The sequence below is a fragment of the Brienomyrus brachyistius genome, unplaced genomic scaffold (assembly GCF_023856365.1).
Source record: "Brienomyrus brachyistius isolate T26 unplaced genomic scaffold, BBRACH_0.4 scaffold93, whole genome shotgun sequence".
In the NCBI taxonomy this organism is placed as follows: Eukaryota; Metazoa; Chordata; class Actinopteri; order Osteoglossiformes; family Mormyridae; genus Brienomyrus; species Brienomyrus brachyistius.
The window spans coordinates 174252-190793 of record NW_026042368.1 but is presented as its reverse complement, the minus strand read 5'-3'; the positions used below and the strand labels follow the sequence as shown (position 1 = coordinate 190793).

General features: G+C 51.1%; 1 protein-coding gene and 2 long non-coding RNA genes across 3 annotated transcripts; all 3 read left to right on the top strand.

Annotated features, from left to right (window-relative positions):
* Window positions 1-6871: 6871 nt before the first annotated feature.
* On the top strand, window positions 6872-9784 carry LOC125727328 (uncharacterized). Its single transcript, XR_007388694.1, has 5 exons — window positions 6872-7074; window positions 8284-8394; window positions 8504-8779; window positions 9113-9424; window positions 9629-9784. It is a non-coding gene; the product is annotated as an uncharacterized LOC125727328 (long non-coding RNA).
* Window positions 9785-10394: 610 nt separating this feature from the next.
* LOC125727337 (uncharacterized) lies at window positions 10395-11431 on the top strand. Its single transcript, XM_049004031.1, has 3 exons — window positions 10395-10721; window positions 10965-11352; window positions 11394-11431. The coding sequence occupies exons 1-3, from the start codon at window positions 10395-10397 to the stop codon at window positions 11429-11431; spliced, it is 753 nt and encodes a 250-aa protein (XP_048859988.1).
* A 13-nt stretch (window positions 11432-11444) lies between these two features.
* LOC125727330 (uncharacterized) lies at window positions 11445-15790 on the top strand. The gene is made up of 2 exons (XR_007388696.1): window positions 11445-12182; window positions 15643-15790. It is a non-coding gene; the product is annotated as an uncharacterized LOC125727330 (long non-coding RNA).
* The last annotated feature ends 752 nt before the right edge of the window (window positions 15791-16542 follow it).

The following is a 16542-nucleotide window of genomic DNA, read 5'->3' as shown; positions in this document are numbered from 1 at the left end:
CTCGAAATTGGCCCCCTGATCAGAATGGAAGCGCTGTGGGCAACTGAATGGCTGTATGACAGTATGCCAAAGGGCTTGTGCAACAGTGCGTGCAGTCTGGTCCTTGGTGGGAATCGCCCACGCAAATCTGGAAAACAGGTCAGTCACAACCAGCAGGTTCTGGTAATCATCACAGGGTCGACCCAATGTTAAAAAATCCATACCCACCACCTCCAAGGGAGCAGAGGTCACAATGGGGACCAGGGGGGGCTTGCCTTCAGTCCGGGACTTGCGGACGACACACCTCTCACACGCAGCAATCCAATCTCTATTGTCCGTTTCCATGTTCAGCCAAAAGAATCGTCTGCGGAGGACTGAAAGGGTCTTCTCTCCTCCCAAATGGCCTACCTGGACATGGACCTCCTCCCATACTGCCTTCCTCTCAGAGAGGGGAACCAGTATCTGCCCATGAACCTCCAGAGTGGCAGAATCCAACACTACTACCTCTCTCCTGGCACCACCTTCTAAAGCCCCCACTATAAAATCACTTTGCTGCTGCAGATCCCAGGACTCATTCCTCAACATTGCCTTAATTCTATTCTTCCATTCCCCATATGAGACAGCTGACTCACTACCCCCAAATCTAGGCACCCAAGGCGACCCAATAAAAAAAGGCGACATCGCTACTACATTACTCCCCGAGTAAGGGCCCTGAGCAGCTCCTGAACGCGGTTGGCCAGAGGCCTCCATCATAGGTGTGGGGTATATGGGCTCCACTCACCCAGCACGAACCAGTAATATCCTGCCGACTACGCCACCTGATGTTACCATAGGGCACCAGGACCCTCCAATTTGGTTCCAACTGGTTGTGCTGGTATGAGTTGCTCCACAGACACCCAAACACCCGATGGATTGTATTTTACCAATTTATTTTACAAAGAGTAAAAACACACTTTAAAATGCCGAGGCTAGCCGATGGCATACAAAAACGTCATAAAAATTTGGTCCATTCAGGGCCCACTATCAGATCAGCGGGGCCAGGCGATGTCCGTGCAAAAGATGATCCCCACAAGCCCGGTTCCGTCCGCCCCAGCCTATAAGGGTGACAAACACAAGGCGAGCAAACAGATTCTACCACAGCACGACCCGCAATCGCCGTATAGGGATACAGAGAGTATCGCGGCAAAGGCACACTACCGCACACTTATCACCCCCACAGGGCACCGCAATAATCACACACACAAATCGAAACACCCGTACACACCCACTACAAACGACACCATATCCCGGTATCCACTACAGGGAGGATTGATAACCTGGTTTCGAACACCCGCCACTACATCAGCCTAAACCAGACCCCAGATCCGACGCCGACCCGATATTTGGCTCTGTCCAAGCGAACAGAGTTTTCACTTAACTCGCTGCGGGGGGAATGCCCAGTTACTCTCCCCCGCTCCGGCGTCCCAGCGACTCCTTCCCCGCCAGAGCGTCTCGAGACGCGATCGCCACTCGGGGTGCTCCGCTCTCCAGTATCGGCTCCCCTGTCCACTCTCCGGTGCGCCTTTTTCCGGTGTCTCCTCCGGGTCTCTTCTGTCCACTCTCTGGTGCGCCTTTTTCCGGTGTCTCCTCCGGGTCTCTTCTGTCCACTCTCTGGTGCGCCTTTTTCCGGTGTCTCCTCCGGGTCTCTTCTGTCCGCTCTCCGGTGCGTCTTCTCCCGATGCCTCGTCCGGTGTTTCTTCTGTCCTTTCCCTGGTGCGCCTTTTTCCGGTGTCTCCTCCGGGTCTCCCCTGTCCACTCTCCGGTGCGCCTTTTTCCGGTCTCGCCTCCGGGTCTCTGCTGTCCACTCTCTGGTGCGCCTTTTTCCGGTGTCTCCTCCGGTTCCCCTTCTGTCCACTCCCTGGTGCGCCTTTTTCCGGTGTCTCATCCGGTTCCCCCCTTTCCTTTCTTCCAGGGTGCCTTTTCTCTAATGCGATCCTCCCCCTTCACTTTCCCAACCAATCCCAAACATTGTTCCAGCGCCGCAATTGTCAAGGCAATTAATTAGTCCCACGATCCCGGCTGACATACCAAAGGCACCAGGATATAAACAAAACCCCGCATGCCCATAATACCCACGTGACACATGTATGTAAGAGTTTTATTACCTTGTAAATAGTCTGTAGGGTTTACAAGCTACCGAAATGCCTTTGATGTAACTAAGTATAAATTTATAATAGAATAATATAGAATTGCCTATCCAGGAACAATGGGCGCAGGTGGGAATGAACCCTGAGCAGAAACCAACCCTGGGCGGGAACCAACCCTGGGCGGGAACCAACCCTGAGCGGGAGCCAACCCTGGGGGGCACCAACTCACCACAGGGCGCACACACTCACACAGCCACACTCACACAAATACTGGGCCAATTCAGAGACGCCAATCAGCCAACCCTGCACACCTTTGGACTGTGGGAGGAGACCGGTGCAGCACTGAAACACCTCACTCCAAACGGGCTTCAGTGCAGGTAATATATTAAGGCAGTGTTATGGCGGGGCGTCTGTGATGGGGGGGTGAGAGGTGGTGTTCAGGCTTAATCCAAAGTAGATTAGTGGGTCTCATTAGGAACAGCGACGACCTGCCCTATAGAGAGAAGGTGAAGAGACTGGTGGGATGGTGCAGTGACAACAGCCTGATCCTGAATGTGGAGAAGACCAAGGAGATGATCATGGACTTCAGGAGGAAACAGCCCAGTCATTCAGCACTCGTCACTGACAACAGTGCTGTGGAGGTGGTCAGCAGCGTCAGATTCCTGGGGGTGCAGATAACTGACAGTCTGGACTGGTCACCAAACACAACATCACCGGTTAAATGGGCTCAGCAGTGTTTGCACTTCCTGCGCCGGATGAAGAGAGCTTTCCTCTCCCATCCTCAGCACCTTCTACCGAGGCACCATAGAGAGCGTGCTGACCAGCTGTATCTCCATCTGGTTTGGCAGCTCGAAAGCTTCAGACAGGAAATGGCTGCAGAGAGTGGTGAGGACTGCAGAGAGGATCATTGGGACTTCTCTTCCATCCATCCAGGACATTGTGCACAAACACTGTCTCAGCAGAGCCTGTGACATCATCAGAGACTCCGCCCACCCCCACCAGGGACTGTTCGCCCTGCTGCCCTCTGGGAAGAGGCTTTGCAGCATCAGGACCAGGACAGTCAGATTCTGTAATAGTTTAATTCCTCAAGCTATTAGACTCCTGAACTGTCAATACCTCATGGCAGCCCCCCCCCCCCCCCACACACACACACACACTCCGTCTCTCTCCATCCATCCACACGTCACTTTCAAGAGCTGCTTCTTTTTAATAGTCTAGTGCAATATGTCTGAAACGGCGATGTACACTGGTTTTTGCTGCTATAGTGCTGTTAATATATTTTTATGCATATTCTATGTTAATTCCACTTTATATTCTTTTTTAATTCACTCTGCTGGGCCGATGATGAGTCAATGCAACGTAATTATGCTCTGATGTGCACTAACCGGTGTATGTTCTGAATGACAATGAAGTAGCTATTCTATTCTATTCTATGTCTGGATAAGTATGAGCTGGAATACAGAGAGAAGCTGGTGGCCAAAGCAGTGAAGGTCATGAGTGGCAGATGCTCTGGGGTCCAAACAGGAGTTAGAGAGTGTGGTAGAAAAATTTTAAATATAACACTTAGAATAAAAGTCGGACCTCTCAGATTGGTGAGTAAAGGAAATCTCTTTTATTCCAGCAACTCAGCAAAGCGCTCTCATCACACTCTGGCACTCGGTACCAAGTCACCCGAGCTTACAGAGCAACCAGCTAATAAACCATAACTCCCAATTCCCAATAAGGGTGTCTAAATCCTGATTGGTCACAAAACACCAACAAACTGAGCTGAAACATATAACAAACACAATTCTCCTGCTCTATTGGTTCACCTTGGCAACAAGGTAAAATCCATCCATTTTGCCAGAATTTTACCAGTTAGATGCAGCATGTGCAGCGACCATATTTACGGACAAAATCAAGCTGCTGACTAAGACTTAGTTTGTGGTTTATTAATTCATAAGTAACAGCATAATACTACATTATTTGTGCTTCCTCGGGTAAAGTGTTACCGATGAGAGAACACTTTGAAAATCAGTAAATAACATTTTCTCTTCCCTTGACTCTAAATCAGACCTAGACGTGTTTACCAGAATATGTCTCAACTGCTAGACTCTACTTGAGATATGAATATAGATATTGATTACATGACATTGAATCACTATTAATGTTTGGGTGTTCCATTGATTAATGATTAACACATTGACGTATTGTCATTAAATCACTGCAAATACACGGTTAACATATGATTAATATGATTAACATAATTACTTATACATTTGCACTACCGCATAGCTTGCTATATATTGCCTGCCGCAACTATTCTATAAAGCTATAACTCGCTGTGCACCAGTTGAGGCAGCTTTGAATCTCTCCCTGCAAGTGGTTTCTCCCCCCCTTTTGTGCCGCTGTCTGCCTCTCCAAGGCCCGAGCTTTCCTCAGGGTCTGCGGAACTTACTGCAGGCAGCTATCGCGAAGCGAGGTCACACAGTATTCAAAACAATCTCTTCTTGCCTAAGACATAACAGACCCAATATGCCTCCCTCCCGGGCTACCAATGTCCAGTTTTACTTCCACACCTGTCTCAAGGTTAGAAAAAATAAAAATTTGACAGTGCGTGGAAACTATTACAAATACCTGTCCCACCATATACTGTAAAACAATGATATAGATGTAATAAATTATTATAGAGCCCAGCCTCTCAGTGACGAGATAACCAGCAATTTTGCCTTCTTTTCCCTCAAACATTGAAGAGCTCGGCAAAGCTTCAGTTAAAAGTCTTAAAAATTATCTTCTTGGTCCACAGCCTCTTCATGAACCCCCAGATCATCAGAAAACCTCACAGATATTGAGTTACATGGATCATATGTTTTGCGGTTAAAACCTCTGATGGCTCCATTCATGACTGAGGATCAGTTAATGTTAAACCTGCATTTCTTCAGATGGTTTATGCTGGTTGCAAGATCTTGCAAAATATCTCTTGCTGGCAGAGAACTTTGTGTTGTTCTTCAGGATCAAACAAAACACAGGTAGTTTAGCATGTGGCATTATATGTTGTTAATGGTACAGATAATCGCACAGACAATGGCACAGAACTTCAGTTCACAATTATCATATTTATTATATTATAAAGAGATTGTGATATATATATACAATAAGCAGAATAAATTATCAAACTTCTGTAAGCTGTGTTGCTAAGCTGTCATCTGTTATTCATTTAACCCCCCTCCTCTCAGATTAAACATTTTATTGTTATTGGATTGTTATTTATTGTTATTAGAGTCATTGCACATTCCATGGATGAAGAAACGTGACAGCCAGCACCACCATTAAATATCTCAATACTGTACTAACCTTACGCTCTGGATGCTTGCCAGTGCGGCGTGATTCAGTTCCTCGTCATCAGAAGACACATCAGACAGTGCAGCCACTACTGAAAGGTAGTTATCATAGTTTGCTGGTTGATGAATCGTTGTGGTACTAGGATAAAAAGTGCTTTGGAAGGGTGAATTTGAGTTATTTTTACACATTAAGACAATCATCTGAGGATGTTTTTCCAAATGACGAGGTAGAAGGCTGATTTCTGAACGGGCTGCTTTCCAGTGAGTATACTGGTAGTTGACTAAAAGAACCGCTTGTGGTGCTGTGGTTGGGGGAGAAACTGCTTTGAGAGGTCAGTGTAGGAGTTCGAGTGTATAATGCCTCACTCCTGCAGTGGTTAGCACTGTTGTCTCACACCTCTGGGACCCGGGTTCGAGTCTCTGCCTGGGTCACATGTGTGTGGAGTTTGCATGTTCTCCCCATGTCATCGTGAGGTTTCCTCCGGGTACTCCGGTTTCCCCCCACAGTCCAAAAACATGCTGAGGCTAATTGGAGTCGCTAAATTGCCCATAGGTGTGCATGTGTGAGTGAATGTTGTGTGAGTGTGCCCTGCGATGGGCTGGCCCCCCATCCTGGGTTATTCCCTGCCTCGTGTCCTCGTGCTTCCGGGATAGGCTCCAGTCCCCCACGACCCAATAGGATAAGCGGTTTGGAAAATGGATGGATGGATGGATGGAATATACAGCTCGTTTTCCATTTTAAACGTTTGTCTGACTGAAATGCCCACATGTCTATACGTCTAACCTTCAGCGTTATATACCACACCTACCTCAGTTATCTACAGCAATAAAATATGGATGTGTAATTGGACAGCTGCAAGTTAAGTTGTAGAATCGATTATTTTTCTAAACGTTTATCTGTCTGATTTTACAGTAAAGTATGCATGGACGCATGGTACAATAAGGTGTGAATAAGTTGAAAATATACATGAAATATAATAAAATAATAAATATTTGTAAACATTTAACTAGATAAAGACAGCTTCACAGTACTTATATAACCCTGCACAATTTAGAATATCATCACGGCTCCCTGGAAATGATCAGTTATCATTATAGTACAAATAAGCAGTTATCCAGACATCCCAAGTCTCCCGCATATTGACAGCGGCTCCCTGATGCTCCTAAATTAAAAAAAATATATATCCCGGAAACTAGAGCAAGCAAACAAGAGCATGCACGCGAGACAGTAGCGCGCACGAATGAGCAAGTAAATGAGCTAGGAATGAGCAAGAGAGAGAGGGATAGAGAGAAAGCGAGAACGTGCGTATGTGTGGATCCCTATATGTGTGACTCTTCATGTAGCCAGTGCTAGACAGACAGCATCCTGATTGGTTTACTTAGCCATATAAGCCAATCATTTTTCAGTGCGGGCGGGCTTTTATTTAACTCCTAAAGAACCGAAGGTATCGGTTCCATGGAGCGTCACGGCGGAGGGAGAGTGTCTCAAAAAACGAAAATATAAAATGCATTTCACCTCAGACTACACAAAAACGTGTCCTTGTTTAATAAGGATGAAAAATAATGACAATGTTACGCGCTGAACTGTTTGCAACAGTGATTTCAGCATTGCTCATGACGGTTTAAACGACTGTAAAAGGTACGTCCAGGTGAGTTTAACAAGTGTCATTTAATTTTCTGTATTATTCAGGTAAACACTGGTTAAACACTTGGTTAGTTGTCATGAAAAGACCAAACTCCCTGAAGGCTTTTGTAAAGTAGCAATGGAATATAATTAAGGAATTTACATATAGTAAAAGAATAATCTACTTATATTATTGTCAAAATAATACATAATATTGGCCGTCGTAATTCAGTGCGTTGACTAGAGAAAATTAATGAACATATATATATATATATATATATATATATATATATATATATATAATGAGGCAATACAGAAATTCTGTTCTGTAAAATTAAGTTTGTTGAAAGCTAAATAAATTGCCGTGCATAGGATACAGTGAAATTAGGTTGGTAAGAGCTTTTTTTTTAACGTAAGTACTACTAAATCTCATTATGGCAGCGCGCGTCAGTCAGACGTAAACACGCGAGAGTCTGACTGCGGTCAACGACGTTGTGTGGCGCCAGCGGCAGGCGGTTGTCATGGTTACTTTGCCACAAACCGGCCGAAGTTCGCGCCCTTTGAGTAAGACATGTCCGACGTTCGAGCTCCGGCAAACAAAACCAAAGCCGGATTTATTTAGATAATTTCTGCTTAAACTTTATTAAACTAATACATGTATGTTCCGTGGTAATTTTTGTACTTATCGATGTAGCTGGGTTTCGATAATTTAGAAGTTAATTGCGACTTTTTAGCTGGTTAGCTAGTTCTTGCTAGTTGGTACTAGCATTGCACTGTGTTTTCGTTGGTGTACCTCTGGGTTTTTTGTGTCTGTTAATCTACTACCTGTGTATTAATGTTTTTCGGGTTGTGTGATTTCCATACATGTATATAGTTGCCACTTGGTTTACCATAGCTTGTTGTTAACTACAGATCTGATCTGGGATTCTGAAATTGCCCTGGTGTGCAGCACATGTCACACTGTCTTCTGATTACTGGTTGCATTTACAACATGCCACATTATATATAAGTCACAGTATTTTGTGTGTCAGGTATAGAGATAAATATTATTTTTTAGGATAAATTCAGTTAAACTAATTGAGAGTTAGCTGTAGTAAGCTGCCCTACACACAAACGCTGTGACCCCAGAGGTGAGCTGCTGTTCACCCAAACGCCCTGACTCCACAGGAAGGCCAACCGAACACTGTGACCCCAGAGGTGAGCTGCTGTTCACCCAAACGCCCTGACTCCACAGGAAGGCTCACATCCAACCGAACACCGTGACCCCAGAGCTAAGCTGACATGTACCCAAACACCCTGATCGCAGAGTTAAGCTGTCATCTACTCAGATGCCCTAATTCCAAAGGTAAAGCTCTTATCCAACCAACTGCATCCAACCAAGCGCCTTGACTCCAGCGTTAAGATGACATAAACCCAAACACTCTGATAAAAGAGGTATGTTTTCATCCACTCAGGCTCCGTGATCCCAGTGGTAAACTGCCGTCTACCGAAACACCCTGATCACAGAGGCAAAGCACTGTCCGCCCAAACACCCTGATCCCAGATGTAGGCTGCCATCCACGCAAACACATTGTTCCCAGAAGTAATCTGCCATTCACCCAACCATGCTGATCCCAGAGGTAAACTACCTTCCATCTAACCGCCTTGTTCTCTGGGGTAAGCTGACATTTACCCAAATACCCTGATCCCAGAGGCAAGCTGCGGTCTACCCAAACACGCAGGCCCCTCAGGTAAGCTCACATCCACGCAAATGCCCTAACCCCAGAGGTAGGCTGCCATCCACCCAAATGCCCTAACCCCAGAGGTAGGCTGCCATCCACCCAAATGCCCTAACCCCAGAGGTAGGCTGCCATCCACCCAAATGCCCTAACCCCAGAGGTAGGCTGCCATCCACCCAAATGCCCTAACCCCAGAGGTAGGCTGCCATCCACCCAAATGCCCTAACCCCAGAGGTAGGCTGCCATCCACCCAAATGTCCTAACCCCAGAGGTAGGCTGCCATCCACCCAAATGCTCTGATCTCAGAGACAAGCTGCGGTCTACCCAAACACGCAGGCGCCTCAGGTAAGCTCACATCCACCCAAATGCCCTAACCCCAGAGGTAGGCTGCCTGTGACCCAGCCCCCTGACCCCTGAGGTAACCTCGCTTCCACCTAAACACTCTGATCTCAGAGGCAAGCTGACATTTGCCCAAACACCCTGATCACAGAAATAAGCTGCCATCCACCTAAACGACCTACCCCTAGAGGTAAGCTGACATCCATCTAACTGCCTTGATCCTAGACTGCCCCAGTACGTCTAGGTGGTGACAATCCATCCTACAGGGTTGACATGATGTGCTTTCCTGAAGCACACAAAGGACACCTCGGGTTTTATGTAAGTTTGCTTTCTTTTTCTGTGCTTGTGTTTTATTTGGTTTGGATTTTATTTAATGGCATGTACAGAATTTACTGAGCACTTTTTTGATGTTGATCACTGTTAGCACATATTCATCAGTATTAACATTTTATTTTATCTGTTGTGCTGTTTATTCTGTGATTGACCTATTGTTCCTAAGGTTACTGCTTTTATGTGTTTTAGGAAGGTGTATGACAGTGTTTTAGCCCGACCCTTGTGCAGAGGTCGGAAGTCTGCGGGTATGTTCCTTTTTGAACTTTTTCTTTTTGTCTTAACTTTTTATTGGCATGCATATAAGGTAACATTTTAATTGTTTTATTGGCCATGTAATTAGATTTTAATGGTGTATAGTTGTATTTGCTGGTGGAATTGCTCTTTTGCCTGTTTTAAGGGTAATAGTTCTGCAGGTAGTTCTATTTGTTAAATGTTATCCTTAAAATTCTTATTGTACTGGGTTGGCATTGATTTGCATGGTGTTTCAGCCTTTTAGATTGTGATTTTGTGTTAATGAAAGTAGTACAAGCATAATATTATTTAAAAATCGGCGGGGTGCAGTCTGCGGGTATCGCTTCTTGGCCTTTTGGCTAAGATCAAGTGGATTTTACTGACTTTTTACTGCTTTTTTACGGACTGCGTCGGGTTTTTTAGAGGAAGGCACGGTGAACCTAAGGCGTGACCAGCAGGTGGCTTGACCGCCGCTGCCACGGGGCGACCCGTGCCTTCCTTTTTAGCCTTTTATCCCTGCTTTTATTTCTGTTTTTAGTAGGCTGGGGATCCCGCAGTGGCTCGTGGCTTGTCCGCCGCCCTGCTGGGCGAACTGGTGTTTTTATTTTTAGCTGGTTTTATAGTTTAGCTCTGCTCGACTCATCCCGGATTGGCGGGCGGTGGGACCACGGCGGCGGAAGGACTCTGCTCCAGCGGCGACGTCGGTGGACCTTCCCGGATGGCAATGGCCGGCGGACCATTGAGGAAGCCCTTCAGCGGGCTGTGGCTGGTAGCAGGCGGGGGCCTGCGGAATACCGCCCGGTTCTGCTGGAGGGCTGAGGGGGAGGTGGGCACCTTCCCCGACCGGCTGGCCTTCATCCGGGAGGTGGCCTTCAAAGCACTGGGCCTTCGTATTCTTTGCGTACAGCGGTATGGCCCCTTCCGCTTCTTCGAGGTCACCTTGTCCACCGACGAGAGTTACACCAAGGTCCTGGAGCGGAGCAAGGAGGGGGCCCAGCACCCTCTCCTCGGACGTTACAACATCGAGCCGCTGTGGTGGCCCGACAAGCAGGTAATAATGGTCCATTGTTTCAACCCGCATGTTACCGCCGAGGCCGTTTCCCAATTTCTGACAAAGTATGTGGATCTTCTTCCTGGCCACAGGGACATCCGGGATGAGCTGGGGATCTGGACTGGCCGACGCCAGTTCCAGGCCCGCCTGCGCCCGGATGCTAATGGCGCAGGCGGTTTTAGCCACCCCCCAGCCTATTTTACTCTACAGGGCAATAAGGCATACCTTTTTTATTCTGGACAGCCTCCCTTCTGCCGGCAGTGCCACAGCTTTGGACACACCCTGGAGGGATGCGCCAACCTGCGCTGCCGCAACTGCCTGGAGTCGGGGCACATGGCCAGGGACTGCAAGGGCCCCCGTCGCTGCAAACACTGTAACGGCGAGGACCATCTGGCTCGTTCCTGCCCACAGAAAAAGACTACATATGCCGACGCTCTGTCGGGTAACAGAGCAGTCGGCACGGAGAATGGTGGGGGAGCTCTAGCCCCCACGACTGGGCAGGAACAGCCGGCGACGGGGGCAGGAGGAGAAGCCCTGGTCGAGGTGGAGGAGGCCCCTTCGAGTGCGACACCAATGCAGGAGGGGTCTCCGAACAAGGTGGAGCAGCTCGCCCTGGCTCCAGGCGTCAGCAGCAGGCGAAAGAGCGGTGCATCCCCCCGGGGGAGGAAGAAGAGCAGAAGGGCGGCGCAACCCGACGCACCCAGCCCTAGGCCAACCAAGGCCGACAGTGTCCCCCCTCCCCGATGTTAGAGGCCCTCCCTTTCCTGATGTACCCCCTGTGCTGCTGTTGGTTGATTCTCAGTGTTAGTAGTTTGTGAGCCATGCCTGCCATGGACCCCAAAGGGGGGCCGTGCCTGTGGCGGGCTGGGAGTGGAATTTCCCTGGGTCATAGGGTTTTTGCCCTCCCTCCTAGGCTGGATGGACAGGATTGTGTGTGGGACTCCTTGGAGTCCCAAAGGGGGAAATATATGGAATATTATTTAGCACTATATAACATAGAATACAAGTATTATGATATTATTAAAAAGTGTGTCAAATATCCATGATGTAATCATTACAATATAAACATTGCTTTGTGTTGATTACAATATAATCAACTGAGTATGTATTTGCACCTTTTGTTAGTCTGAGATTCTGTTATCTACTTTATGTTAGTCCTGAATCTATGAATATTCTTTTATTAACGTATATTTTATCACAATGTTAAAGGATAAATATATTATCAACCTTTTAGTCAGACAATGTGTAAAAGGCTGAAACTGCCTAGGTTTACTACTGAAGGAAGGGATTCGCCTGAGTTCACCCGAAGTTCACGGCTGAGCATTTTTAAAAAACCAAGTGGAGCTGCTCGTGCCACCATTATGTTCAGCCGAGAGACCAAACTGTAAAAGAAATGATGGACAAACTTGTCACCTAGGGGTGTGGATTAAGGGAAAAAACAATTATTGTGAATGGCTGAAGGTGTCATGACCCGGCTCGTCGGCTCCTCGTGTGTGCCACGCCCCCTGATTACCCGCGTGTGCGTCCCTGATTGTCTCCAGCCTTGTCTGATTACTTTGCTTAGTCTTGTCCTGTTTTAAGTCCTGGTCTTGCCTGTTACCCTTGTCCGTCATTGTGGATGTTTGTTAGTCCCTGTCCGATGCTCCCTAGTCCCCGTTACTCTAATAAAACCCCGTTATTCCCCGTACCTGGTTTCCCTTGCCTGTTTCCCGCACGATCGCCGTCTCCAGTATTTCCGGATCGTGACAGAATGACGGACCTAAAGAAGAAGCGGAGAGGGAGGAAGAGGCTCCCTCAAGAGCCGATCTCTCTCGGCGCCTGCTCGCTCTCCAGGCTTTGGCTTCCGGCGGAGGACGAGAGGGAGGTACCTGCCCTACCTCCAGCCAGGGGGGCCGACCACACGCGTCCCCGATCCTGCGTGGAAGTACTGGCTCTCAAGTGAGGACGAGGACGAGGAGCCCTTCCACTACCCGGAGCCAGAAGCCTTTCTTCCACCGTCCGTTTTCACGGACATCGCGCCGCCTCCCGCAACCGCCAGGCGCCTGCGAGGGAGACGGAGGAGAACGGCGATCGCCCGTACGGAGGACCTCCCTCCGTCATTGCCGGCGGACCCCGCTCCCGTGCGGCCGCCATTGCCGGCGGACACCGCTCCCGTGCGGCCGCCATTGCCGGCGGACCCCGTTCCCGTGCGGCCGCCGCCGCCTGCGCAGCCGTCTTCGCTGCCGCCGCCACCCATGATCCTCGCTGACAGGTACTTCACCCTCCAGGGACTGTATTGGAGGGTGATGGGAGAACCGGCCCCACAGGGCCCTCCGGAGGGGGAAAAGCTCGCAGTGCAACTGGGGCAGGATTTCGCCTCTTTCACTCCAGAATCCCCGTATTCAGATCTGGAGAGGATGGCTGAAGACCTCCGGAGGCTGATCAAGCTCCGGAAGCGCCCCCTCCGCCTGCAGCTCCAGGGCAGGCGCCCCCACTGCAGCAGCCTGCAGCTCCAGGGCAGGCGCCCCCACTGCCTCCAGTTCCTGACCGTGCTCCAGTTCCTGCAGAGGCACCCCCTCTGCAGCCGCCTGCTGCAGCTCCCGGGCAGGCGCCCCCACTGCAGCCACCTGCTGCAGCTCCAGGGCAGGTGCCCCCTCTGCAGCCACCTGCAGCTCCAGGGCAGGTGCCCCCTCTGCAGCCACCTGCAGCTCCAGGGCAGGCGCCCCCTCTGCAGCCGCCTGCTGCAGCTCCCGGGCCGGCGCCCCCACTGCAGCCACCTCCAGTTCCTGACCGTGCTCCAGTTCCTGCAGAGGCACCCCCTCTGCAGCCGCCTGCTGCAGCTCCCGAGCAGGCGCCCCCACTGCAGCCACCTGCTGCAGCTCCAGGGCAGGTGCCCCCACTGCAGCCACCTGCAGCTCCAGGGCAGGCGCCCCCTCTGCAGCCGCCTGCTGCAGCTCCCGGGCCGGCGCCCCCACTGCAGCCACCTCCAGTTCCTGACCGCGCTCCAGTTCCTGACCGTGCTCCAGTTCCTGCAGAGGCACCCCCTCTGCAGCCGCCTGCTGCAGCTCCCGGGCAGGCGCCCCCACTGCAGCCACCTGCTGCAGCTCCAGGGCAGGTGCCCCCACTGCAGCCACCTGCAGCTCCAGGGCAGGCGCCCCCTCTGCAGCCGCCTGCTGCAGCTCCCGGGCCGGCGCCCCCACTGCAGCCACCTCCAGTTCCTGACCGCGCTCCAGTTCCTGACCGCGCTCCAGTTCCTGACCGCGCTCCAGTTCCTGACCGCGCTCCAGTTCCCGGGCAGGCGCCCCCCCCCGCGGCCTGACCGTGTTCCTGTCCCGGCGCCCCGGCGACCTGACCGTGTTCCTGTCCCGGCGCCCCGGCGGCATGCAGCAGCTCCAGAGGCGCCCCCTCCGCCTGCAGCAGCTCCAGAGGCGCCCCCTCCGCCTGCAGCAGCTCCAGAGGCGCCCCCTCCGCCTGCAGCAGCTCCAGAGGCGCCCCCTCCGCCTGCAGCAGCTCCAGAGGCGCCCCCTCCGCCTGCAGCAGCTCCAGAGGCGCCCCCTCCGCCTGCAGCAGCTCCAGAGGCGCCCCCTCCGCCTGCAGCAGCTCCAGAGGCGCCCCCTCCGCCTGCAGCAGCTCCAGTCCCTGTCCTAGTCCCCGAGGTGGTCCTGGACAACTCCATCTTGGCTCCTCCCTCTTCGGAGGTGGAGGAGCTGGAATGGGACCCCTCGGGGACAGAACTCGTAACCCCTTGTCCCTCGCCCCGGCGAGATCGACCCCGAACTAGGGTCGGCTTGTCTGTGTCCCGCAGGGGAAGGGGACACAGACGCAGGGCTGGGGTCCCGCCCGCCCTGCCCCCTGGCTCGCCCTCCCTCGCCTGCGCTGGGGCTCGGTTGGCGCCTGCGGGTCCTGGCCCTCCGGGTCGGCTGTCGCCTGCAGGTCCCTCTCCGGTGCCTCGTCGCCCTGCCTCGCTCCCCTCTCCGGGTCCTGGTCGGTCGCCTGGGGGTTCCCCGACGGCGGCTCCTCGGTCGCCTGCGGGGCCCCTACCTCCGGCCCTCCCCCGGACATCGCCGCCTGCTGCGGCTCCCCCCTCCTCCGGGCCTTCGCCCTGGCCCCTTCCTACTCCCTCGTCCCCTTCCCCGGTGCTCCCTCCTGCTCCCTCCCTGGCCCCTCCGCGGGTCCCTCGCCCTGTCTCCTCGGCCCCTCCGGGGTCCCCTCCGGCTCCGGCCTCCCGGCCGCCTGCGGCCCCTCCGGCTGCCTCCCGTCGCCCGCTTGGGCTCCCTCGGGCTCCCCTTGGTACCCCCTCCTTCTCGCCCTATGCCTCTGCCTTCGTACCTCATGTCTTTGCCCCGTCTGCTTTTGTTACTCGCCCGTCTGTTCCGCCCTTTCCTGCTCCTCGTTTCCCGATGTTCCCTCCTTGCACTCCCGCTCCTAGTGTCCCGCCTGTCCCTCCTGTCTCTCCCTTCCTGGTCTGTCTCTCCGCTTTCCCGGTCCTGTCTCAAGTCGTGTCTTACGTTCTGTCTCTCGCTATGTTTTGTGCCTCTGTCCTGTTTCCGGTCTCTCGTTAGTTTTGTTCTTTTCTCGGTCCCGGTTCCTGTGTCCCGTTCGTCGCCTCCTCCCTGGCGCGCCCGGTGAAGCGCGCCTTTGGGGGGGGGTTCTGTCATGACCCGGCTCGTCGGCTCCTCGTGTGTGCCACGCCCCCTGATTACCCGCGTGTGCGTCCCTGATTGTCTCCAGCCTTGTCTGATTACTTTGCTTAGTCTTGTCCTGTTTTAAGTCCTGGTCTTGCCTGTTACCCTTGTCCGTCATTGTGGATGTTTGTTAGTCCCTGTCCGATGCTCCCTAGTCCCCGTTACTCTAATAAAACCCCGTTATTCCCCGTACCTGGTTTCCCTTGCCTGTTTCCCGCACGATCGCCGTCTCCAGTATTTCCGGATCGTGACAGAAGGAATGATGATGCTTAAGTGACAAGATATTGTTAAATGATAAGAACTTATAAAAATTGGTGTAAAACAGTACTGGACACACTTTTACGTGTCCAGCCTTGGTTGTAACTTTATTGTTGCAATAAAGACTGAATTCTGGATACTGCACAAGCGGACCTCTGACTTCTGATTTGGCGGGGAAGGAGAAAAAACCACGACAGCATCTCACTCAAGGGCGCTGATTGGCTGAATTCATGTTGCTATGTGCGTATCTTGTCATAGAAGTTCTAGAATTTTCAAGTATTATATAACTTTGACCTATCACCAGTGGAGCTCATTCTTGATCAAGATGGCTAGGTAAGTGGTAGACTTCTATACAGTTCTGAACTAGGATTAAATATTGGCACTTGATTTTTGAGTCCCCCAAAATACATTTTGCAGGGGGGTGGGGGCGGGTCCCCCACAAAAGAATTAGCGCAGTGATGGGGACGGGGGCAGGGCGTTCCTGGGTTAACACTGATCAACCGGCTAACATTGACTGCTAATGACAATTTGCTGAACAAGAGGGCAAGGTGGTCTTCCACAATGCACTGCTACACTGTTACTTATAAATTTTGGTACTTGGGGAGTGGCAAAGAAAAACCAGTTTTAAACTTTTTTGGCGATTTCTCTCGAAATAAAATCAGTTGCAGATTTTCATCCATAATCATCGTTATCGTCAACGACATTTATTTTTAGACTAAAACGAGACGATATCTAAATAAAAATGATTTTGCGAGAACTAAGACTGACGAAGCGTATTAACACTTTCGTCAACAAATAAAAACGAGAGGAAAATGTTTGCCAGAGACGACATACAATCAGAACTAATGTAGTTCGCATAAGGCAGGGGTATTCAGCTAAAAGTTAAAGAGGTCCATTTG